The sequence below is a fragment of the Nilaparvata lugens genome, chromosome 13 (assembly GCF_014356525.2).
Source record: "Nilaparvata lugens isolate BPH chromosome 13, ASM1435652v1, whole genome shotgun sequence".
Taxonomy (NCBI): Eukaryota; Metazoa; Arthropoda; class Insecta; order Hemiptera; family Delphacidae; genus Nilaparvata; species Nilaparvata lugens.
The window spans coordinates 15500040-15525813 of record NC_052516.1 but is presented as its reverse complement, the minus strand read 5'-3'; the positions used below and the strand labels follow the sequence as shown (position 1 = coordinate 15525813).

Here is a 25774-nt window from a genome sequence, read left to right as displayed (position 1 = left end):
AAAATCCTGAATGGAATAAAACGGATTTCTCCTAAGCCAACACTTGAGTCTCAGGTTGAATGCTGCTGTGTTTTCAACTCTTTCAAAAATCCCCCGGCAGCCTATTGAAGATCCGCAAGGCCAATGCAGGAAATGCATCACGAGTCTTTGACAAGCGACGGTATGGCACATCTATGAGACCTCGACTTCTAGTGTCTTGACCATGGAAGTCACTCCTTGTGTTGAACTTTTCAATATTTGCTCGCACATACACAGCACACAAGTAAATGTAATGACTGTAGATGGTCATTACACCTGTGGATTGGAGAGAGGTCGAAAATGATCCAGAAATCCACTAAAGGTAATAATGCGGATGGCCCTCTTTTGCAGCTTGAAGACATCTTCACATGCAGACTTGGAACATAGCCAGCAATAGCTGGAGGGGAGTGTTGTCTCTCACACAGACACAAAAGAAGGAGAATGCTGCTAGGTAGTGGGAGTGATTAGTGAAGGATAGAGCATCGGACCTCTCCGTATTCGAGTAAGAGCCGTTTTAAATGTAATTTCTCACGGACTTTGGATAAGTTGAAATCTAGCAGATCTGTGACACTCCCAAAATATTAATTTGAAATTTAAAGTGCTGGTTGCAGGATAGCCGATTAAACTTTAATCGTAATTAATTTCACGGAATCAATCAGAGAAGGCATTTTTGAAAATAAATTAATCACGATTAAAGTTTAACAGGCTTTTCTTTTGTGCAACCGGGCCAAAATATTCTAAAAACATGAATACAGTATTTTATTCTTTATGCAATCATCTAGGTCTACCTTGTGATTGAATTGAAAGGCTCAATAATTCACACTTACGCGACTCAGGTCGAGAAGAGACACGACTCTATAGTGAGGTCCACGTTATAATGGTATGTGATTTGCAATGGTGTTGCTATCTTTATCTATCATTTATCTATCTTTATCTAACAAAGCAGATGGCGCTATCTCTTTCAAGCTTTGCAATGTTGCCACATCGTTTATCAACAATGTAGAAGTTCAACTAATTGACAAAATATTTAATCTCAATCATGAAAATTTATTATTACATCTTTAAAAAATATATTTTCTTGACAAATAAAATATGATTAACTATTTTCAACAATAATGAACAGTTAAATTCATCAGATTTACCAGTATCAGCTGTTTGGGTGGCAAGGCTGAGGTCTGGCAACCCTTTTCTCCTATCTTCCTACACTGCCATTATAACCTGGACCTCACTATAGTCGAGAGCATGTGTTTCCAAATGGTGACACTTAGACCAGTCGATTCCAGTCTCCGCGACTGTCACCATTTGAAAACACATGCTCTCGACTAGAGTCGAGTCTCCTCTCGACTAGAGTCGAGTCTCCTCTCGACTAGAGTCGAGTCTCTTCTCGACCTGAGTCGCGTAAGGTGAGTTGAGCCTAACAGTTCTTGACGTGTAGTTTATGAAAATATAAAAAAAAACTTTTGTTTACATAACTACATATTTCTCAACAAACAATAAGATACACAAAATAGATAATTTCCAAATTTAATGATTATTCAACCATACAGTACAATATATAAATGTATGTTCTAAAAGCTATATTTATTGCTTAAATAATAATTATTAAGTAACCTACCACTCAATGAATGGCTCCTCAACTAGTGAATACAGTTTTCAAAATTGGGAGAAAAGTAGGCTACCTAGGATTTTGTTGAAAAATCAATGATAAATAAAACATATTAGCTACCAAAATCGTAAGTGGAGAAATCAAAAAGTAATTTATCAATATGCACTACTCAGTCTTTAATATTCAGTACTTCAAAAGAGTATAATCTATATGACCTACAATACAACAAACGACACTGTCGATTGAAAAATAAAACAACGGAACAGAACTTATTCAATCAATAAGATCAAATTTTGGTCAACATTTCCTTGGTAACACATATATTATCTGAATATTAGGTCAAATTTTGGTCACTAACGTCCTTCCTTGTAACAGCAAATACATCATCTGAATATTGTGCTGCATTTGATTAATAAAATCATTTTTTGTGCATTGTGCTGTATATGATCAGGTGATTTTCTACAAATTGTGCTGTATCTAATTCAGATTAATTGTTATTTGAATTTTCTGTTGTCAACTCAAAAATAAGTAGAACTTCAACACAAAATTTCAAAAAACTGTGAATGCTACATGATAAATTTTTCAATTTGGGGTGATTTGTTTCCCTTCCTTTGTACAGTCTTGTTCAGCCAGTGAAGTGTAAACAATGTACTGCAACTCTTCTGAATAAATATTGTTCAAATTTAATAGCAGTGTCAATTTATTTCCCTCCCATTGTATAGCTTCTATGAATAAATATTGTTCAAACTTAGTAACAGTGTCAATTTATTTCCCTCCCATTGTATATTTTCGATGAATAAATTGTTCAAACTTAATAACAGTGTTAATTTATTTCACTCCGATTGTATAGTTTCGATGAATAAATATTGTTTGAACTTAATAACAGTGTCAATTTATTTCCCTCCCATTGTATAGTTTTGATGAGTCATCAAAGTGTAGTAAACAATGTCTTGCGTATAAATCCAAAAACAATTAAATTCGAATCAACTGATCACCTCCTCTTCACGTGGCCTGCTATTCAAAGGACTCGATAAAACTGATGCAAAAGGTAAACGTGGAGGATTGTAAGCCGGTCTCTGAGGATGCTGATATTGAGGCCTTTGAGGTTGCTGGTATTGAGGTCGTTGAGGTTGCTGGTATTGAGGTCGTTGAGGTTGCTGGTATTGTGGTCTCTGAGGTTGTTGATATTGAGGTCTCTGAGGTTGTTGATATTGAGGTCTCTGAGGTTGTTGATATTGAGGTCTCTGAGGTTGCTGATACTGAGGTCTCTGAGGTTGAGGTTGCGACTGTCCAGGTGGCCTCTGATAATTGATAGGTCTGCTAGCGAGCACATTAAAATCCGGATTATTCAGCGACAACTGGTTGGGACTACTCTGGTACTGGTTCTGATTTTGCAGCGTCCCCAAATACGGCTCAATTTCGTAGACAACGCGTCTGCGCAGATAATCCTCAGATCGCAGCCTACTAGTGGTAACGTCATACTGGGAAGGCATAGCTGTGACGTCATTGATCGGAGGCCGAGCGGTGACATCTGGTGAGAAGTGGATGAAGAGTATTTCTGGAGGTGGTGGAGGGGGAACTGGTGGTTTGGTGGCTGTTTCGGTTGTCTTGGTGGCGGATGTAGTGCCCAACAGCAGGCAGAATGCCAGCAGCAGGGTCACACGTTTGTCCTAAACAAATAAGTTCACTTATTCAACAATCTTTTCATTAAAACACAAAAATATTGCCAAATATCACGTAATTTACTAAATTATGTAACATAAAAAAGCGGACATCGACCAAATAGGTCATAAATATTCTATATGATAAGTACCTACTAAAATAATATTATTATCTCACACACACCGAATCAAGAGAAAGAATGACAAATTGTATTTTTATTTACAATGATGATAGAAATTGACGAAATTTCGTGATATTTCACAATATCTTTTTGTTTTAATCATTAATAAGTATCACTATATAACACCATAGAGAAACAATAGCGTAAGTATATATCCCATGGTATAGGGCGTTTGTGTCGCAACTTTTACTGTTATCTCAAGCCGATTACTGTCGATTTTTACTGTTTTGACCGGGTAAGAGTGTATGAACGGCACATATGAGAGACTACCAGCGTCATAAAGCTTCACAGGAAAGAACTACGTGACTATCAGCTTGAGATAACAGTAAAAGTTGCGACATAAACGCCCTATACCATGGGATATCTACTTATGCCATTGTTCCTCTATGATAACACCGAAAACTGTATCAGATCATATTCAAATTATAATAATTTATATTCACATTCACAACTTCACAAGAATACATTTCACTTTCAAGAATTTAAGTTCAATATTCATAACAATTAACAAATTTTAATATCAGACCTGACCTGATAAAACTACTGTATTTTGATTCAATATAATTTTCAACTTGCTTGCTTGACTTGTTTTTCTTAGACAAATTTAAACGGTCGGTCCCGGCTGGAAAATGGAAGTCGTCAGGCCCATTGACGGCTGAAATGATATATTCAGGCGAGGTGACTCCCTTCCAGCGAGGGACTCCAAAAGCCACACGAATTTACTTTTTCAAAGCTACTTCATCATCTATTATAATAAAGGAAAGAATTGGCTTATACACGTAGGGGATAGGAAATTCACGAATGACGCATCATCAAATCTGAACTACTAAACTGATCAACTCAATTATTAATTTTGCATAAAGATTCTTAATTTATCAAGGATGGTTACAGGCCTATTTTAAATTCATCATGATTTTATCACGTCAAGTTTTCAGTTTGTCAAGTTTTTATTAGACCCTAGCGGAGCATGGGTTACCAGCTAGTTAATAATAGAAAAAACTTGATAGAAAGTTGATTGAAACCGGAAGAAACAATTTCTAGACTTTTAACAGGGCCATTTGAACTGTATAAGTTTAAACATAATCTGAAAAGCTCTTAAATTGAATCAAACTATGGCTTCACTTATTATAAAATGATACATTTTTAGTTCAAAAAATCGGATGTTATGATTTGGTATTAAATTACACTATACAAACAACTCTAAAAATTTGTTTGATAATGCATAAGACAATAAGATGGCAATGATGTTTATAACCATACTACAGTATTTCTATTAATTATTTTCTTATACGTTTCATACATTTTGAAAGAATAGAACAATATCATAGAGAAAAGATAGCATAAGAAGATATCCCATGGTATAGGGAGTTTATGTCGTAGCTTTTACTGTTATCTCAGCCGATAGTCCACGTAGTTCTTTCCTTGAAGCTGTAAGACACTGGTAGTCTCTCATACTGTGCCGTTCATACACTCTCACCCGGTCAAAACAGTAAAAATCGACAATAATCGACAGTAATCAGCTTGAGATAACAGTAAAAGTTACGACATAAACTCCCTATACTAAGGGATACCTACTTACGCTATTGTTTCTCTATGACAGTATTATCAATCATAACACAAATAGATTGTTTATCTACAATTAGATGAGTGATCATCTCACATTATTTATCACATCACGTATAATATCAACTGAAATAAATACTCTTCGAAGACACATTTTTAAACTTCCTGATTCCAATGGATCTTGAAGTCAGTTCAAGACAAGCTTTTATACAAAATAATTATATTAAGATTTTTGAAAATATTATAACATTACAAACTATTTGTATACTACAGATTAATATAATCATGTTCCTAGTATAGAATAATAAAAGATCTAACAACCATAATACAGTATTTACACATTAATCCCGTTCTCTAGAAAACAGGCTTAAAGATTAAGATTTCCACAGCTATAAGCGATGAGCAAAACTAAGATAATGTCTGTATCTCTATTGATTGATCACCTGTCAAAGAACAAGGAAAATAGAGAACACTGACCAAATTTGAAGATTGGTCATTGTGATGTGATTGGCAAAGTAATTAAATTGAAATAATTGGAACTGATATCAAAAAGCTGGTTATCTTCTACAAAATTAATTCAAAAGCACTGTTCAATAATGTTTAAGGCTGTGCAAAGGCTAAAAATAAACTTTCTACTGGTGAATTTTTCAAAGTTTTTCGATTTGTATACTATCAAGCTATCAAAATTAAAAGTTTTCCCAGGAAAACATTTTTTTCGATCATTACTTTTTGAGAAATGAGCGCCTAAAGTTTAAATTGTTGTGCCAGAACATTTCAAGTTCGGTGAAAGATAAAGCCATAAGATTTTAAGGATAGATTCTTCATGGTATTGTTGATCTAATAAAACAAAAATTTCTGAAAATATCAATTTTTGAGAAAGTTATTCAATTTACTAAAATAACTTTTAGTTGAGTTATTTTCGGTCATTTTTGCTAAATGAATAACTTTCTCAAAAATTGATATTTTTAGAAAATTTTTGTTTTAATAGATCAACAATACCATGAAGAATCTATCCTTAAAATCTTAAAATCTTTATTCAAACTTGAAATGTTCTGGCACAACAATTTAAGCTTTAGGCGCTCATTTCTCAAAAAGTAATGATCGAAAAAAAAATGTTTTCCTGAGAAAACTTTTCAATTTTGATAGCTTGATAGTATACAAATCGAAAAACTTTGAAAAATATCACCAGTGGAAAGTTTATTTCAGCCTTTGCACAGCCTTAATACATTTAGAAGAAGAAAGAACATTTTTATTCGGAAGCAATGTTTTGGCTGCTAACTTCAAGATTAATATGAGAATGGTTCAAAATTGTAAACATAATATTGACAGAATTTTACTCTAATATATCAGCTCAAGAATCATGAATGTTTTCGACAACTCAACTCAGTTAATTAAATAATTAATGATGAATAAATAATAAATAATAATGAAATAATTAACTGAGTTCATGATTACACATCATGACTATTGTAGAGACTTGGATAAAATAAATTGATTGTTTTTGAACAGATATTGTGGTATTTCTTCAGTCTAGCTGAGGATGGGGCAGATGGAGCCCCGAAACTATGGTCCTTTGTTGAAACAAGTGGTATTAACAACATCTGTGTCTCATTTATTTACTTGTATAAAGATTTCGAGTTGGGAAGAATGCTCTCTTAGAATTATTTTTTGTATATAAAATAATTGGCCATGTTATACATAATTTCAAAAATGAGAAAGAGTTCAGCTTGACCATGTTATTTGGATTCAATTGCGGCATCAATATATTTCCACAAAATATTTTAGAAACAAAAAAAAAAACATAACATTTACAAAGATTCGCACAAACAATTCCTTTTTTTGCGAATTGTTAATTATTTAATTGTAAGCAGCACTGATATTTCCTCATTGGTTGTGAAGAGAGAGAGAGAGAGAGAGAGAGAGAGAGAGAGTTCAAATTGAATTGTCAAAGAAATTTTGATGTTCAGATTCTATCCAATGATTATATAATGATAATAATATTATAATTATATTTATAATATTTGGACAATTTGAAACTAAATTAGGAAACTGAAAAAGTTTTGGGCAATAGCCTGTTTTTCTTTTTATATTTAGATGAGAAAAAATAAGTTTTTGATTTCCTTTAAATTGGGTATTATTGGAGTCGGCACACACTAGTTAGTCAAGGCAAGACTAGTCACGATTAGTCACAATACTTCACATAGTTGCTTATGAAGCAACACACACTGATTAATCATTGCAATTAGACATGTCTTCATAAGCAACTATGTGAAGTATTGTGACTTAACGTGTCTTGTCTTTTCTTGACTAACTGGTGTGTGCCTAGTCTAAGAGTCAAAGTACAAAGATTTTAAGAAGGAAACAGTTTAAAAATCAATCCAAGGATTCAAGGTTGCTTCACTTAGGACTAGTAGACACAAAAATGAAGTACGATACAATTTCCTTTTTTTGCGAATTGTTAAATTATTTAATTGAAAGCAGCACTGATATTTCCTCATTGATTGTGAAGAGAGAGAGAGTTCAAATTGAATTGTGAAAGAAAATTCTGATGAACAGATTCTATCCAATGATTATTCATCTACCAGTTATGATAATAATTTAAAAATAGAGTAATATTTATAATTATATTTATAATATTTGGACAATTTGAAACTAAATTAGGAAATTGAAAAAGTTTTGGGCATCTTTTCCGATCATTGTATTGTTTGTGCTAACCTAATAAATAAATAATAATAATTCACTATGAAAAGTATAATTAAGTTTGATTTATGATTACCATTATCCTCCAGTAATTATTCAAGTTCAAGAAATCTTTTCTGATAAAATTCAAATTCAAGAAATCTTTTCTGATAAAATTCAAATTCAAAACGTCTTGCGATTAACACTATTCCTGGTAACTTCTTAATAATCTCTTCTCTACAGTCTTCATAATAATTCCACTAGTCCACTTAGTTCTATTTAATTTACATAATATTATAATTAACAAATTATAGGCACTATTAGATTTTCTAATAATGCTGGAAATCAGTTTAAAATTCACATGGAAACTATGAATTATTCAAATTGAATTTGAAGGTGAAGAAAATCAACTTTGATACGGTATAGCAAGAGATTGATAATTATAGTAAAATTAACTAAATATAAATTTAATAATTGATTATAACAACTTTACTCACTTCTTTCATAATTAACTGAAATACTGATACCTCATGAAAAATTCAACTTAAAACTAGAAGAGGATTAACGAGAAAACTAGTTAAGAACACCTATCTATTCAACTTCATTAGACACAATAAATTGATGAAACATTAATGACAAACCTAGTCCATCCTGTTTGGAAACAACCAATTCACCCTTACATAGTTCGACAACAAATCTGTCTTGGGTTTCCTTTCTACAGCTGGAACAAATCAAGTGCTTCCTATTCACAACCGGAAGATAATATTGAAATTACATTATCAAAGTTCCCACAGTCTAGAAGTGAAATCCTGCGATACATATCTCGATTGCGTTAAACATTCTATAACGATCGGAATCTTGATGTGGAAATTGACTGAGTATAAATAAAAGTACACAAATAACTCATAATAATTATAAGATTACTCATCTAGATTACAAAAGCGTGGTGAAAGTGAATGAATCTAAACCGGGCGGTATTCATCAATGAAACTTGTAGTAAAAGTTTTCCAGTCTATATTTGTAATAATCATTCACGTTAATTTAGTTGGATTCATTGATAAGAATCAAATGATAGCTGGGGGAAATTTCAAATCGTAGACAACGTCCTCACTTGAAAGAAGTTAGAATTAAATGAAGAAGTCACTATCGTGGGAAAACCTAAAAATAATTTTAATTATATCCCAAGCCTTGAACTTTTCATCAGGACTAATTTATTTTAAATCAATCATCTAGTTTAAAAATCAATCTTCATCAAATACGAGACAGACCATCCCGTTGTCTTGGTCGAATCACTTGTAAAGAAATTCAACTTTTATGGAAATCTCACGATTTGATTTATTCATTTTACAAATGACACTGATGTAATTGGTAGATGGAATAATAAGGCAATAATTGTATTATTTTTTCAGAGTTTTTAATCCTGTTTGATGGAACAGCATTTAATCAAGTGTTAATCTCTATATATAAAAATGAATGTCTGTTCGTGTGTTAGTTAGTTTGTTCCCTATAGACTCGAAAACTACTTGACAGAACGGCATGAAACTTCGGGAATATGTTGTGTGAATATGGGGATGGTTTCTGACCAGAATTTCAATAGGGGGGCTAATAATAATTATAATTAATCCATTTCACAGACCTATGTTTTCGAAATTGTCGGCTGAGCGGCTAATGTAGAACGGGAAGATCATCATGATTCAAGATTATGTTTTGATAATAATATGATTTAGCATCTAAACTTGCCAGCTGTAATAAACACATCACTCTGAGATAAAATTGTTTACTGGTATTAAAACGGTAGTTTTAAGCACATAGGACGTCCGTATTGAGATGTAAATGAAAATATTGATTGTAAATAAATAAATTTCATGATTCACCAAATAAAGTCAAGTGCGACATGATACTTTTTGGCGGTACGAAGTTCGCCGGGTAAGCTAGTCGATTATAATATCCTGAAGCTTTTGAACGGTTCAGTTTGAAAGCCATGGCTTTTGAAACTACCTCGTCCTACAAAAGGCCGATGGATTGCTTCACCTGGATAATTCAATACTTTGTTCTTAATAATTTCTTCCCGACTAATTATTTTTCATTTTCAACAAAATATATCCTGCACACATGGAACCCTAACATTGTTTTGGCGTGAGCCTCATGAAAATATACCTAATTTGAATTATATCTTCAACACATAACAATTTCACTCATTACGTAAGTCTAATTAATAATAAACAATGCAATTTCCATTGGAGAATTGAACTCCACCCATTAAATATCCACCATAATCTCAATCAATTGAGCAGTCCATAGCTCCAACACATGAATTACTATTTTCATCTAGATTGGACATCACCAACACAGGACTTGTAATTTCATTAGATAACAACAAGGTCACCAACACAGCAAAGGTCACCAACAAGACAACATCGCCAACGAGACAATCAATGGAAATGATAGGAAGGCCTTTTAGTCACTTTTCCATTTCGACTGCCTTATGTACAAACTGTTATGTATCCCAGTCATCTGATATAATATTAACTTTTGATTATTGTTAATGATGATCAATTCTATATCAAGTAGTATGTTTTATTCATCAAGGAAAAGATTTTTCCATGAGTTGATAAAATACTATAATTGAGGTGAAATATTTTGGTAGTTGATCTGTTCATCATATTTATTTATTTATTTATTTCATTGACAACTACAATATATATTATTTGTACATAGTCTAAAAACAATTTGTCAACGCTGCGTAGTTTGATAAAGATAGAAGGTATCTGCTTTCTCTAATGACAAACAAGTAGTATATCAAACAAATGTTAATCAGATGCTGACTTTATGACCTGAACCTGCGTGAGTGATTTGAATAAGCTTATCAAACGTCCATGTCTACCGGCGAGATTCGAACCCACGACCGGGTAGCGGTAGCAGACTGAAGAGTGTGCAACGCCTTAGTCTAGTCACACACACATCGATTTTTGTACGTACAATTTTTTGCCGTCCTTATAAATGCTATTGAATTAAACAGAACTTGACAAAGAGATATCCATGTGTTTGCCAAGTTCCGTTTAATCTGGTAGATTTCATAAGGACGGTAAAAAACAACGTCTAAAAATCGTTGTGTGTGTAACTGCAGAGTGGCCACACACTATAATAATGAAAAAATTCCCGGTTTTCCATAGTAAAATTTAAATTTTTTCACGAAGAGTATCCGTAGTATTTGAGGAACAAGATACATTCGTAAAGTGTTTATTAGGGAAATCTTCAGTTTGATCTTCCATGACGAATTGCGAATAGCATATTTAAATTTACAAATATATTGATAATTTTTGACATGACAAGAATATCCATGTTTTTAGGTTAGGTAGTTCAAAAACATTGCCAATTATTATTGTTAGCCATCAAGTATTTTTTTGAGTTTATTGATACTGTACACTTCTTTACTATATTAATTGAAATTTAATAATTTGATTGTATGGTATGATATGTTGTGGTATTTCTCCATAATTGAAAGAATAAGACGTTATATTGTCAATACCACTTTAATTTAGTACTCTTAGTACTCCTTCTTTTCGGATTGAAATTTTATTTTTTTTCTCTAGTTTTTTCTTACATTCCATATGTTTCTTTTTTCTTTATTATATTTTTTCTATTTTCGACTGAATCTCAAGCCACTAATTATAGCCGACTGATTACTCGTTGCCATCGCTCAAACTACTTAGTTTTGCTGGTAACGCCAATGATAATATTATAATCGATTTTTCAATGGAAAATATTTTAATTTTAAGTTTTTGCAATGTATTGTATATGAAAATTTTTATATTTTTCACATTTCTAAAGTTTGTTTAATGATTTTGGCAATAAATATTTATTTCTTTCAATTTATTCGAAATTAATTCATAATACAGAACCAGGTTTCATGGCAATACCTACCACATCTTCAGCTGAACTAATATGTTTGTTGTTGTTGGAGGAACAGGAATTCAATTTTAGGTTATGTGTTGGGGTTGTAAAAGGGAAGGAGAATGAAAATTGGGAAAATCCACCTATTCCCACTAACAATTTTTATGCTTCCCTTTTACAACCCCAACACATAACCTAAAATTGAATTTCAACAACAACAAACATATTAACCTTATTCTTTTTGACACTTGTATTTGTAAAAATTTGGGAGAAGACAGTTTTGGGCTATGCCTGTTGTCTTCTCCCAATCATATTATATTTATTATAATTATGATCTGTAATGACAATGGAATAAATAAATAAATAGATTAGTTCAGCTGAAGATGTGGTAGGTATTGCCATGAAATCTGGTTCTGTATTATGAGTTAATTTTCGAATAAATTAAAGTGGTATTGACAATATCAACTTATTCTATTGACAATAACTCTTATTCTTTCAATAATAGAAATTCATGAAAAATGGATGTGTAATTGGAAAATTTCGTAAGGAATTCACTTTTTTTTCAGGTTAGTAAAATCATGAGGAATTTAAGGTTCTCCCGGTTTATTTATTCGTTGATATAATTACAAATCATATGAATATGATCGGGATAGAACAACAGGCATAGCCCAAAACTATTCTGTTCCCAAATTTTGATAAATAATGAAATGTCCGAAAAAATAGGTTATGTTCTTACTGAGGAAATTTAAAGTTCAAAGTTCTGTCCAAGAATATATATATTAGCTGGAAATTTTGAATTTAGAATGATTAAAATACCAAATTATAGTCAAATTTTGCTTTAATATCACCGCACTTTGAATAAATTAAGTTATTTCAGAAAATTTTGAAGCCAAAAATATACACAAAACTTTCAACTAGGCACAGCTGTTACAAACTGTTGGCTGTTTTCCCGGTACGTGGCCACCCTTAACTGGCTTTTGTCATCTCGGCTAAAATACTCAACTTACATTCAATGTCCGGTAATTTGATACTAAATGAATTGAAATTAAAAGAATGAAGTATGAAGAAATAAATATTTAATATAATTTCTTACCTGATAGTGAACTAATGCGTATAACTGAGAGTATCGGTGAGATAAGGTATGTGGAGAACATTGACGAAATAGTCCTTCTCAGTTTTGTTATTGACAGTCCAGGCCATCACGCGAATGCCTCTATTCTGCCATCTCGCTACTGTTCTCCTGTGTACAAAAAATTAAAAATTATGAAATATATACTTCACCCCTATTCAGTAGCGGCTCGTGATCTTTTAGCTTGGGGGTTCAACATCATGATTTATTGGGGAGAAAGTTCAAGAGGATATAGAGTATTGAGCATAATCAAGTGTAAAGGTAATCAATAATAATTTTAAGGAATTACGCCCAAAGATTAAGCATATCTTCTACAAATATAATTTTTTGTCCTGTTCATATTTTTCTTGTTTGATTTTTACTTTGGGAATTAATCTACCATCATGTTTTATTTTACACCTATCCTCAATATTAACAATGTTTGTCTTTAACAAATACTGAACCTTATTCATATTTCTTCATCAAAATGCTGTTATGGTACCTAACACAATAAATTATATTCACAATCTCACTAAAACAAAATGAACATACTAGAAATACTCACGAATACACGAAACACACTAGAAATTACTAGTCTATATTCTTCAACACGCAAAACAAATGTATAAAACAAAAAATGCAGTGAAATCTATCACAACTGTATACAGTGTATACCCGAAACCGTACCGTATAACCTCAAAACTGTCACGCTTTCTACTTCTTGTTTACTGCCACAAAATTTGAATTTATTGGTTATGTTCAAGATGGCACTGCTACTGAATTTGTATCACGAATACTCACGATTCATTCCGAGGTTTACCGAATACTTCACTTGCCTCGGCTAGATTCGGCTACTCTCGGATGAACTCGTGGAAACGTGGTTCAGACAGGATTGTGAACCAAATCCGTGCTAGCAAACAGATTCCCCTCCTCTGTTCCACTAACTCACCCAGCCATGCTTTTTGGTTCACATCGGGGAATGAACACTGATTTCCACCACCACCCGTCTCGTCATGCCATTCGGTGCTGTTTCAAGCAAGCCACTCCGGCACCGGCCGCAAAACATCGACATTGAGTTTACATAGATGAAAAATTTTGTGATGTAATTTCATGAGTATAAAATAAAAATATAATTATATGAGTAGAATTCATCATTCTATAGGAGTAGGTTCAATTCTGGGGGTTTTGGGGTCCTAGGAACACATAGGACGAGCCGCCACTGCCCCTATTATTTACGTGTTAAATTATGGCCCAATGGAATTAAATTCCGATGATTATCTGAAAGAGAGCAGATCAGTAGATGATCATAGCCAATAGCAAGTATCTTACTTCACTTTTCTTGTTCGTCACAATTATAAAACTGCATCAAGTGAGCAACGATCCCGCAGTATATGAAACGTCAAAGTTTAATCTAATATCTACCATCCTTCATATTTCAACACAACAGATTTCACATAACATACATTAATCAAACATCAACCAACAAGGAAGTCTGCTAATCTGTAAGTACACAATATAATAAGGTATTCCTGGAGTGTTTTTTTGAACTCCTGCAAGCCATCAATTTCTCTTATGTGAGATGGGATTGAATTAAATATTTTCATACCCATATAAAACGGGCCACTCTCCAGCAGGCTAAGTCTATGATTTGGGTAAACAAAACCTCTAAATCTTGTATTATGGGGAGATTATCATCTATAGTGAGGTCCACGTTATAATGACAGTGTTTGATTACCAATTGTATTGCTATCTTTGTCTATCATTCAACAAAGCAGATAGCGCTATCACTTTCTCGCTTTGATCTGTTCCCAGATCGTTTTATAACAATGTCAGAATATAGTTAATTAACAAAATATTTAATCTTGATTATGAAAAATTCATTATGGAATCATTGGAAAATATAATTTCTTGCTCAATAAAATATAATTGATTATTTTAAACTAGAATGAACAGTTGATATTACGTCAATACACCTGTAATAGCTTACGTCTATAGAAGGCATTGTCAAGACAGAGGATCGGCAACGTTGTTCTCCTGTCTTTCTCCAATAGCATTATAACGTGGACCTCTCTATTAGCTTTATTTAGCTCAATAGTGAATAGTTTTCTGAATTTATAATGTGAATATCAATTTACGATGTGCTATTTCCTTCTTTATTTAGCTCAATGGTGAATAAACAGTTTTCTGACTTTTTATCTTGAATCTCTCTATAGAAAGTGTTATCTCCATCTTTATTTAGCTCAATGGTGAATAAATTAGTCCACTCAATAAACATAAAAAAGGGGGTGTCCAAAATCATGCATCGTAAGTCAAATTCGGTCGAAAAATGAAAAATTTATTGTTGAGTAGTGTACTTTCCATTTTCCAACCGAATTTGACTTATGATGCATGATTTGGGACCGCCTTGACGAGCCGTAAAGAATGAAGTGTAGTACGATGAAATCTTAGCATTGTGTCAAAAGTTATAAGTGTTTGAAATTTTGAACATTGAGGTGTCCTTATGCGCGCCTCTCCACTAGGAAATACTGAAATGAAGTGCATCTAACGGGTGATTCTCATAGATCATAGTCTTATGAACTTATGTCATTGTGCGAAATATCAATGTGAGGACAATGTAGTTGGCGATGATGGTTGAAGCTGAAAATTAGGTGTTTCTCACAATACAAGGAGCATTGTTGTCAGGTGTACCTGGAAATCTACATGAGATAGAGCGCTCTACCTGATCTCATATTGTAGAGCACAAAAATACGCCCAGAGGGGTTTTGAATTAAACATCGAAATGGTAATAATCGGAAGATATTGTTGATAGAAACTAAAATTCATCAGAATTGATTATTTCTTTAAATTTTACTCATTATTGAAAAATTATAACTCAGTACTCATTTAAAATATAGAGTTCCGAATGATCTCATTTTATTCTGAATTTTATGATCTAGAAAAAAGGCGAGAGCAAATTTTTTTGTCCGATTACTGGATTTGGCAGAAATAGCTGAAAACTGGAAAATGAGCCGAAAATACGAGGTTTTTGGGCCACTCTGTATCTAGCACAAGGAAATTCTGTATGAAAAAATTGGTTCTGGACTTCTCTCTAATAGTATATTAAAAAATCAGAGCTACAATATAAATTGCAAGCACCAATGTAGTGACTTGACTAAATGTCTGACTCACGCCGACAGGACATCCTTATGCAGGAGGACAACGGAAAGACCGAGCAGGTAGAAGAGGATGTGGTTGAAGAGCCACGCAGAAATGTAGTCCATCACTAATGAGAAGTAATGGCGGTGCAGCAGCTGCGAACATCTTTTGCTGCCATGCACTGCGTCGAAGCTCACAGATGTGAAATACTCGGGTCGCCACGCCATTGAACACGCTATTTGCGGATCAGCTGATCGAATCTGAAATAATTACAAAATCACTTTATTGGCTTTTTGTTAAAAAATAAATAATCTTCAAAGACCTTATTAAGCTGGATTCCCACATATCAGTAAAAGCTGATTTACACGGTGCCAGTCGGCTTGCCAGTTAAGGTATCCAGTCACTGAATGCCAACTACTGGCACTGTAAAACGGCTCACGCCAGTAACTGGAGAAGCCAGCAAGCCAAGACGCGCCGGCAGTTCCAAAAGAACAGATATTTTTTTACTGGCGCGCCAGCTTCTTCCTCTACCGCGTAACCTCAAGGCTGATTTACACGGTGCCAGTCGGCTTGCCAGTTGAGGTTGCCAGTCACTGGATGCCAGCTACTGGCACTTTGTAAACGGCTCACGCCAGTAACTGGAGAAGCCAGCAAGGCAAGGACGCGCCAGCAGCTGGCGTTCCAGCAGAACAAACATTTTTGTTTTACTGGCGCGCCAGCTTCCCCCTTTACCGCGTAACCTCAGTGGCGCCAGCCGACTGGCACTGTGTAAACGGCAACAGTCGCCCGCCAGTGCCAGTCACCGCACACCGGCCGGAACGTTAACCACGTGTTTAGTATTGCTTTAAATTAAGTTTAAAAATGACAAATCGTTGGAACGAAACAACGACTGTGCAGTTTGTTCAGTTGTACCGTGATCATGAGAACTTGTGGAATATGTTTAATAAAGAATACCGCAATCGCGAAGCAAGAAGTGCGTCAATGCAAGCAATCGTAGATGATATGAATATATTAGACTTTACTGCGAAGGATGTGACACCAACACATCCGACTTGTTCCAGTAGCTGGCAACGTGTAAACGGCAGCATGCTAGTAAGGCGGCATGCCAGTCGCCGCTTGCCAGTGACCTTCCAGTCAATATCCAAACTGGCATGCCAGTCACTGGCACCGTGTAAGTCAGCCTTCAGTGGCGCCAGCATACAGGCACTGTGTAAACGGCAACAGTCGCATGCCAGTCCCAGTCACCGGCCGGAACATTAAACACGTGTTTAGTAGTATTGCTTGTAAATTTCATTTCCATTTATTGTATAAAACACTTAGGGCCGGTTTCCGAGCTCGGGATTTAGCTAAGTTCTAGACTTTAAACAGCTGGAGTCAAAAAATTAACTTTCCAAAACGGGGCGTAGTCGCAGTTTTTATAACAGTAGTCGTAGTTTTTATTTTCATATTTCTATAATGGAAACGTTTTTCCTTGACGAAATTAGACATTCTAAATAATTCAAAATAGCTGAAACTTTACACTATTTTCTCTTTATTTTATTTAGTGTTTAATTTTCTAGTTTTTTGAAATTTATTCAACGTGACTTTGACAATGACTACGACTACGCCCCGTTTTGGAAAACCAATTTTCTGACTCCAGCTGTTTAAAGTCTAGAACTTAGCTGAATCCTGAGCTCGGAAACCGGCCCTAAACACATTGCAACAGCACTGGAACACCCACTGACAGCGTGTAAATCAACCACAACTTGCCTCTCCAGTGGCTGGCAACGTCTGTTTACACGGCGTCAGTCCAGTAACTGGATACCAGCGACTGAAAGCTAACTGGCAGCTTTTAAATCAGTCATTACTCTACAAGGATATGATATTATCTGGCATTGAGGAATTTATTTTATGTCTGGTTTTAACAATTCTAATAAACATTCTAGTTACTTGAGGCAGGTAGAATGTAACTACATCCCTGTGTACGCTTTATTGAACCTGATTGCTGGTTAAGTACAAGTCTCAATCCCCAATGATAAATCAAAGGAATTACATATGGACTGTTGTATAAATAGAATTGGAACCGTTTTGGGCGTAAGCCTGTGGTACTCTTCTGAAAGTGTGTAATTCTGAATGATTATTCAGCAATTGAATCTCTAATTTTTGATTATTGACTAATACAGTAATAATAGAATTAGGTTACTCACTTTATATATGAATAATGGATCAAACCCAGACACTATCCCCCTTCTATATAGTACAGGATTTCTCTTATACATTGCAAGCAGAGTATGCACCATCTGTAAAACAAATTCAATTTCTAAATTATTCATTTGTTTAATGTTAAACAAAATCATATTATAGAATCACAATAATCATTCTATTATAGATGTTACAGCTTTAACAATGAGCAGTTTCTCCTCATTGTTTTATTTAAATTGAGAGTGTTCAATTCCATAATATATCTACTGAAAAAACGATGTTTTTGTTTTCATTGTAAAATGATATCTATGTATTCCCATTCAACAGAGCAACAAGCCTGGACCTGAACGTACCCAAGGTTGCCGCAAAAATAACATCATTGGGCAGATCGTTCCAAAGTCTTGAGGCCGTGACCGTAAATGAGTTATTATACATAACTGTGCGGTGACGAGGTATTTGAAGGAAGTATTCATGCTGTCTCGTGTTCCTGCTGTGAATATGAGCCAGGAGTGTGAATCTTTCCTTCAAATACTGAGGACCTCTCCCCTTGACAATCAGCTGATAAACAAGACTCAACATGAAGTATTGTCTCCTCTCTCCTTCAACTTCATCCAATTTAACCTCCTGTAATATGGAGTGATGTGGTCATCTCTTCTCGCATCAAAAATAAACCGAATTGCGTAGTTGAGCGATCGTTGTAATTTCAAATTCAGCTCCTCAGTAATGTCGTTATAAACGATGCTGCAGTAATCAATGATGGGAATTACCAAGCTCTGTACTAGTGAAACACGAAGGTGGGTTGGAAGGAAATTTTCAACCGTTTCAATTGATGCATAGTGGCAAACACTCGCTTTGTCAGTTCACCAATCTGATTCGACACCAATTCATGTTTTTATCAAGCTGTATGCCCAAGACTTTCACACAACTTTCAAAGTGCAGAGCATGATTGGCCAGCATTACTCGAGGAAGTGTATTAAATCTATTTGGTTATACAACCGACCATAAGCGATAATCTGCTTTTGCATTTATTTGCATTGAGTCTCAAGCAGTGCGCATTAGCCCAACAATCATTTTTGTTTTACTGGCGCGCCAGCTTCCCCCTTTACCGCGTAACCTCAGTGGCGCCAGCCGACTGGCACTGTGTAAACGGCAACAGTCGCCCGCCAGTGCCAGTCACCGCACACCGGCCGGAACGTTAACCACGTGTTTAGTATTGCTTTAAATTAAGTTTTAAAAATGACAAATCGTTGGAACGAAACAACGACTGTGCAGTTTGTTCAGTTGTACCGTGATCATGAGAACTTGTGGAATATGTTTAATAAAGAATACCGCAATCGCGAAGCAGAAGTGCGTCAATGCAAGCAATCGTAGATGATATGATATATTTAGACTTTACTGCGAAGGATGTGACACCAACACATCCGACTTGTTCCAGTAGCTGGCAACGTGTAAACGGCAGCATGCTAGTAAGGCGGCATGCCAGTCGCCGCTTGCCAGTGACCTTCCAGTCAATATCCAAACTGGCATGTCACTGGCACCGTGTGTAAGTCGCCTTCAGTGGCGCCAGCATACAGGCACTGTGTAAACGGCAACAGTCGCATGCCAGTCCCAGTCACCGGCCGGAACATTAAACACGTGTTTAGTAGTATTGCTTGTAAATTTCATTTCCATTTATTGTATAAAACACTTAGGGCCGGTTTCCGAGCTCGGGATTTAGCTAAGTTCTAGACTTTAAACAGCTGGAGTCAAAAAATTAACTTTCCAAAACGGGGCGTAGTCGCAGTTTTTATAACAGTAGTCGTAGTTTTTATTTTCATATTTCTATAATTGGAAACGTTTTTCCTTGACGAAATTAGACATTCCTAAATAATTCAAAATAGCTGAAACTTTACACTATTTTCTCTTTATTATTTTATTTAGTGTTTAATTTTCTAGTTTTTTTGAAATTTAATTCAAACGTGACTTTGACAATGACTACGACTACGCCCCGTTTTGGAAAACCAATTTTCTGACTCCAGCTGTTTAAAGTCTAGAACTTAGCTGAATCCTGAGCTCGGAAACCGGCCCTAAACACATTGCAACAGCACTGGAACACCCCACTGACAGCGTGTAAATCAACCACAACTTGCCTCTCCAGTGGCTGGCAACGTCTGTTTACACGGCGTCAGTCCAGTAACTGGATACCAGCGACTTGAAAGCTAACTGGCAGCTTTTAAATCAGTCATTACTCTACAAGGATATGATAATTATCTGGCATTGAGGAATTTATTTTATGTCTGGTTTTAACAATTCTAATAAACATTCTAGTTACTTGAGGCAGGTAGAATGTAACTACATCCCTGTGTACGCTTTATTGAACCTGATTGCTGGTTAAGTACAAGTCTCAATCCCCAATGATAAATCAAAGGAATTACATATGGACTGTTGTATAAATTAGAATTGGAACCGTTTTGGGCGTAAGCCTGTGGTACTCTTCTGAAAGTTGTGTAATTCTGAATGATTATTCAGCAATTGAATCTCTAATTTTTGATTATTGACTAATACAGTAATAATAGAATTAGGTTACTCACTTTATATATGAATAATGGATCAAACCCAGACACTATCACCCTTCTATATAGTACAGGATTTCTCTTATACATTGCAAGCAGAGTATGCACCATCTGTAAAACAAATTCAATTTCTAAATTATTCATTTGTTTAATGTTAAACAAATCATATTATAGAATCACAATAATCATTCTATTATAGATGTTACAGCTTTAACAATGAGCATTTCTCCTCATTGTTTTAATTTAAATTGAGAGTGTTCAATTTCCATAATATATCTACTGAAAAAACGATGTTTTTGTTTTCATTGTAAAATGATATAATATGGAAGAATTAATTGACAAAGAAATTTACAAGCAAGTCTATAATAATTTGGAATTGAACTGATCTATTTTTCCAGAAAATATTATGATCATTATTATTTTATTTATTATTTATCATATTTATGATAAATCTAAAATGTATTGTTTTTGTGAGTAATTGTTTTATCTGAGAGTACTGATCGATACTATAGTGAGTCCACGTTATCATGGCAGTATTTGATAGCAATGGTATTGCTAGCCTTGTCTATCATTCAACAAAGCGGATAGCACTATCTCTTTCTCGCTTTGCTCTGTTGCCAGATCGTCTTTTAACAATGTAGAATTATTAATTAACAAAGAAATCCTATACTATTAGACAAGCAATTTCTGTTTATATGTTTAAATGTTTTTATGTTTATATATTATATATCTGTATGTGACCGGATCTCGAAAACGGCTCTAACGATTCTCACGAAATTTGGAACAAAGTAGGTTTATGATATGAAAATTCGATTGCACTAGGTCTCAACCCTGGAATAACTCGCTGAAGCACATTAAAAGGATAAATACGTCCTTGGAAAAACAGCTGGAAATTTTGTCGTCTGTCGATACCGTAATGGAATTGAGTGAACGAGTGCATGTGTGGGATCATTCAGCTGATCACACAAAAAGAAAAATTCAACAAGAAAAACTTTTTTTCGTTTATTTCTCTTTTTATTTAGAAAGCATGTTTACTTCAGAAAGTCCAAAATAGTAACTAGATGCTGCTAGTGTAGAATAGTACATAGTATATTAACAAATATTGTAGAAAACATAGTATATCATTCTAAATCGAATTCATAGTATATCTATTTGTAATTGATGATGTGTTTGTTTTTTGAAGTGTGAATAAATTGTTATTTTGATGAGTGATATTAGCTTAACCTAGATTTTGATTCGGACTGTAGTATAAATTTGAAAAGGGACAGTTTTGGGCATAAGCCTGTTGTGCCTCCCAATATAACTGTAAAACTGATTGTACGACTGAGAAAATGGATAAATAAATATAAACTATAAATTCAATCTTTCGTTACAAATTTTCTATGCTTTTACACTCCACAGCAAAGCTCGGTCCCCCAATATTTAAATCTTAATCAATAAAATTCATTATAAAATTATTGGAAAATATAATTTCTTGCTTGATAAAATATAATTGATTATTTTAAATGAGAATGAACAGTTAATATTACATCAATAAAGCTGTATCAGCTACCGTCTATAGAAGGCATTGACAAGACAGAGGTTCGGCAACGTTGTTCTCCTATCTTTCTCCACTGCCATTATATAACGTGGACCTCACTATAGTAGATTTGATAAGAACAAATAAATGAATACTAGTAGTACAGTTTATAGGTATAATTTTCCAAGACTGATCCGTAAAGGAACTGAATTTGGTAACATGTTTACACGCCACACAAATGAACAAATAGCAACGCTAAACTTTGTTCTATCGCCAACAATATCATAATAGGTTTAGCATTAAGGATAAGCCTACACTGTGTAATATTACATTTTTTCTCGATTGGAATCGAATTTTCAATTCGAGATCTATAAAACTTTATAGTAAATATCAGAGTAATTATAACGGATACGGACAACTTTTTGACTGAGAATTTATTATCGTAAATGATTGTTGCATTGTTCCATGGTGTCACCGAGGCTGGGTTGACAGAATTAATAGATAAATGGTTTATTTAAATCGAGATGATATATAAAAATTTAAAATAATAGTTTCAAAATAAAGTTTTATTGAGAACAAATATAAAATGTGAATTCTAAACTTGTAATTTATAATTTTGTTGTTGACGTGTCATGAAGTCATCACTGATTTTGAGATGTGGTTTTTGTTATGACGACGAAGCTTCCTTGTAGCTTGGCTTTTCCTGTTCTTCTCTCTGAAACATGGCTGGCTGGTGTGTGTTGTAATTTTGTGCTCTCTAAATTTTCTATTTAAGTGGATTTATTGTTTTAAATTGAGTTTTAAACAGTTTATAGTGTTCTATTTTGTCTATATATTGTTATTTGTGTATACAAGCCAATAGCCACTGTTTTTCAACTATAATCTGGATAAGTAATTAGCTCGTAGTGACTAGATGCTTAGGCTTGTAAGATATTGTTCTTTGTGTATTTGTGTAGTATTTTGCCAAAATTCATCTGAAGATTATAAGTTCATTTGCTCTGAAAATTGGATTTCTCATTCATAGGCGATAGATCCATTCATTATTTATCAAGAATCTATTACGTTGGAGCCGATAAATTTCCTTAGGTTAATAGGTGAGACAATGCTATCCAACCGAATTAGGAGAAAATGGTAGCACGGCAACGTGGACCTCACTATAGTAGATTTGATAAGAACAAAAAAATGAATACTAATAGTACAGTTTATAGGTATAATTTTCCAAGACTGATCTGTAAAGGAACTGAATTTGGTAACATGTTTACACGCCACACAAATTAACAAATAGCAACGCTAAGCTGTGTTCTATCGCCAACAATATCACAATATGTTTAATATTAAGGATAAGTCTACACTGTCTGTCAGAGTTTTGTAAATGTCTTTCAATAAAACATGACTATAAACTTCACCTATATCCTATTATATTAAGCGAGCAATTTCTTTATTTTTATATCTGGTTATTTATGTTCAACGGATCTTGAAACGGCTCTAACGATTTTAACGAAATTTGGAGCATAGTAGGTTTATGATATAATAATTCGATTGCACTAGGTCTTATCCTTGGGAAAACGCGCGGAACGACATTAAATTCAAATTCAAATTCAAATTCAACTTTATTAAGCCAAAACATTTTACAACTGGCCATGTCAACAGGTATTGAAAAATACATGGAATAAATAAATAGAATAAAAGAAGCTTACAAAAATATTACATGTCACATAAATTATAACATTCTTCTACACTTTACATACAAAAAATACTGTAATTTCAGTTGAACAATTATAACACCCTATCATTTAAAAACTCTTCAACACTATAATATGCCTTGTCAACCAGAAATGCATACAAATCTCTCTTAAAATAGGCCTACTTGACTTTGACAATTTTTAGGCAGCTTGCTGAAAAGTTGCAAGCCATAAACAATCGGACTCTTATCAGAAAATTTTAACCTGTGATGTTCAATGAACGGATTTCTACTACCACGTGTAAAATATTTATGAACATCTGAATTCTTTCTTAAGGTACCAATTCTATCTGCAGTGTAAAGTAAAACGCGATAGATATATATGGATGGTAGAGTGAGCAACCTAAGATCTCTAAAAGTGCTTCTGCATGGATAATTATTTTCTAAATTTGCTAAAAATCTTACTGCACGCTTTTGCAGAACAAATAATCTCTGAATGTTTTTTATACTTGTTGCACCCCAAAGCTCAACACAATACACCAGATGAGTATTAATAAGCGAGAAGTAAACACTTTTAGCTATACTACTGGTTACAAGTCTTGCAATATATCTTAATACAAAAATGCCTTTGCTCATTTTATTAGCCACCTTATCAACATGCTCGTTCCAAGATAATTTGTTATCCACTGTCAAACCAAGCAAATTGACCACACTTGCGCTCTCAATCATGCTATCGCTATCATTTATTGTGATTGCTGGTTCAAAGGGATATTTCTTTTTTAGTTGAATTGAATAGCCTGGCTCTTATCAGAATTAACAGATAGTGAGCAGTTATTGAAATACTGTACAACTCATTAGTGGATATGTTAGCAACTAACTCCAGCTGTTGAATACTGTTGTTGTAGAATAACAAGGTTGTGTCGTCTGCATACAATGTTATATCGAAATTTTTTGCAACTGAAAGCTGCAAATCGTTAATATATAAAACGAAGAGAAGGGGACCCAGAATGGAACCCTGAGGTACACCCCTAGTCACGTTTAATCTTCTTGAATTCCCAAGTCGGCCATCAGTGCAAACACTCACATACTGCAATCTTTTTGTCATGTAAGAATCAATTAATTTCCCCATGAGACCTCTGATTCCAAGCAGATGCAGTTTTTCCAAGAGAATCTTTTTATCTACACTATCAAAAGCTTTAGAAAGGTCTAACAGCACCCCATAGTGAAATTTCCTTTGTCAACCTCCTGAATAACTCTTTCAATAAAAGTGACTGCGGCTGTGATTGTTGACTTATTCTTTATGAACCCATTTTGACATTCACTCAATAATTTGAATTTCTGCAGATAGTTTATGATCCTGTTATATATAATCTTTTCAAAAATCTTTGATAAGACTGGCAAAACAGATATAGGCCTGTAATTAATCATATTTTCTTGATCACCTTTCTTAAATATAGGTATTACCTTGGCGATTTTCAAAGAATCAGGGAAGACTCCTGCTTGAAAAGCACTATTCACAATGAAAACGAGAGGCTCAGCAATTACATCACAACATTTCTTAAGGACTTTAACAGAAATGCTGTCATACCCAACACTATTTTTTTGCTTCAAGCTTTTTATCACTTGCATAACTTCTGTTACATTTGTTGGACTTAGAAAGAAGCTTGCTGATCTATTTTTCACAGTTGGTGGTTGTGTATTGTTGTGTAGGCCTACCTCTAGACTTTGGAACGGGAGCAATGGAAATGAAATATCTATTGAGAACATCTGCAATATCCTTCGGCTCAGACACTTTCCTATTATTCACTTCCAACTATGTCCTTCAACAATGTATTTTTTCCTCCTCTAAATTTATTTATTATGTTCCAACTAGTTTTAGACTTATTATTTGAACTTGAAATAATATTAGCATAGTGCTGTTTCTTCGCCTCAATGACCTTATTGACATATTGCCGCTTAACACGCCTCAATAAATCCTCATCTACAACCAACCCC

General features: G+C 34.1%; 2 protein-coding genes across 2 annotated transcripts in view; both read right to left on the bottom strand.

Annotated features, from left to right (window-relative positions):
• Positions 1–2068: 2068 nt before the first annotated feature.
• The window catches only part of LOC111059508 (glycerophosphodiester phosphodiesterase 1), a 31983-nt gene continuing 8277 nt past the window's right edge, over positions 2069–25774 (bottom strand). The window contains exons 4-7 of the mRNA XM_039439895.1: positions 20598–20690; positions 15880–16106; positions 12697–12843; positions 2069–3294 (exon numbers count right to left, since the gene is read on the bottom strand). Of these exons, the coding sequence (XP_039295829.1) occupies positions 12708–12843; positions 15880–16106; positions 20598–20690 (456 nt within the window). The 3' untranslated portion in view covers positions 2069–3294; positions 12697–12707. The remainder of the gene's footprint in view (positions 3295–12696; positions 12844–15879; positions 16107–20597; positions 20691–25774) is intronic.
• Positions 2608–5184, bottom strand: LOC120348770 (gamma-gliadin-like). Its single transcript, XM_039440366.1, has 2 exons — positions 5170–5184; positions 2608–3294 (listed from the first exon to the last, which is right to left on the bottom strand). Exons 1-2 carry the CDS (start codon positions 5182–5184, stop codon positions 2608–2610), a joined length of 702 nt encoding a protein of 233 aa, XP_039296300.1.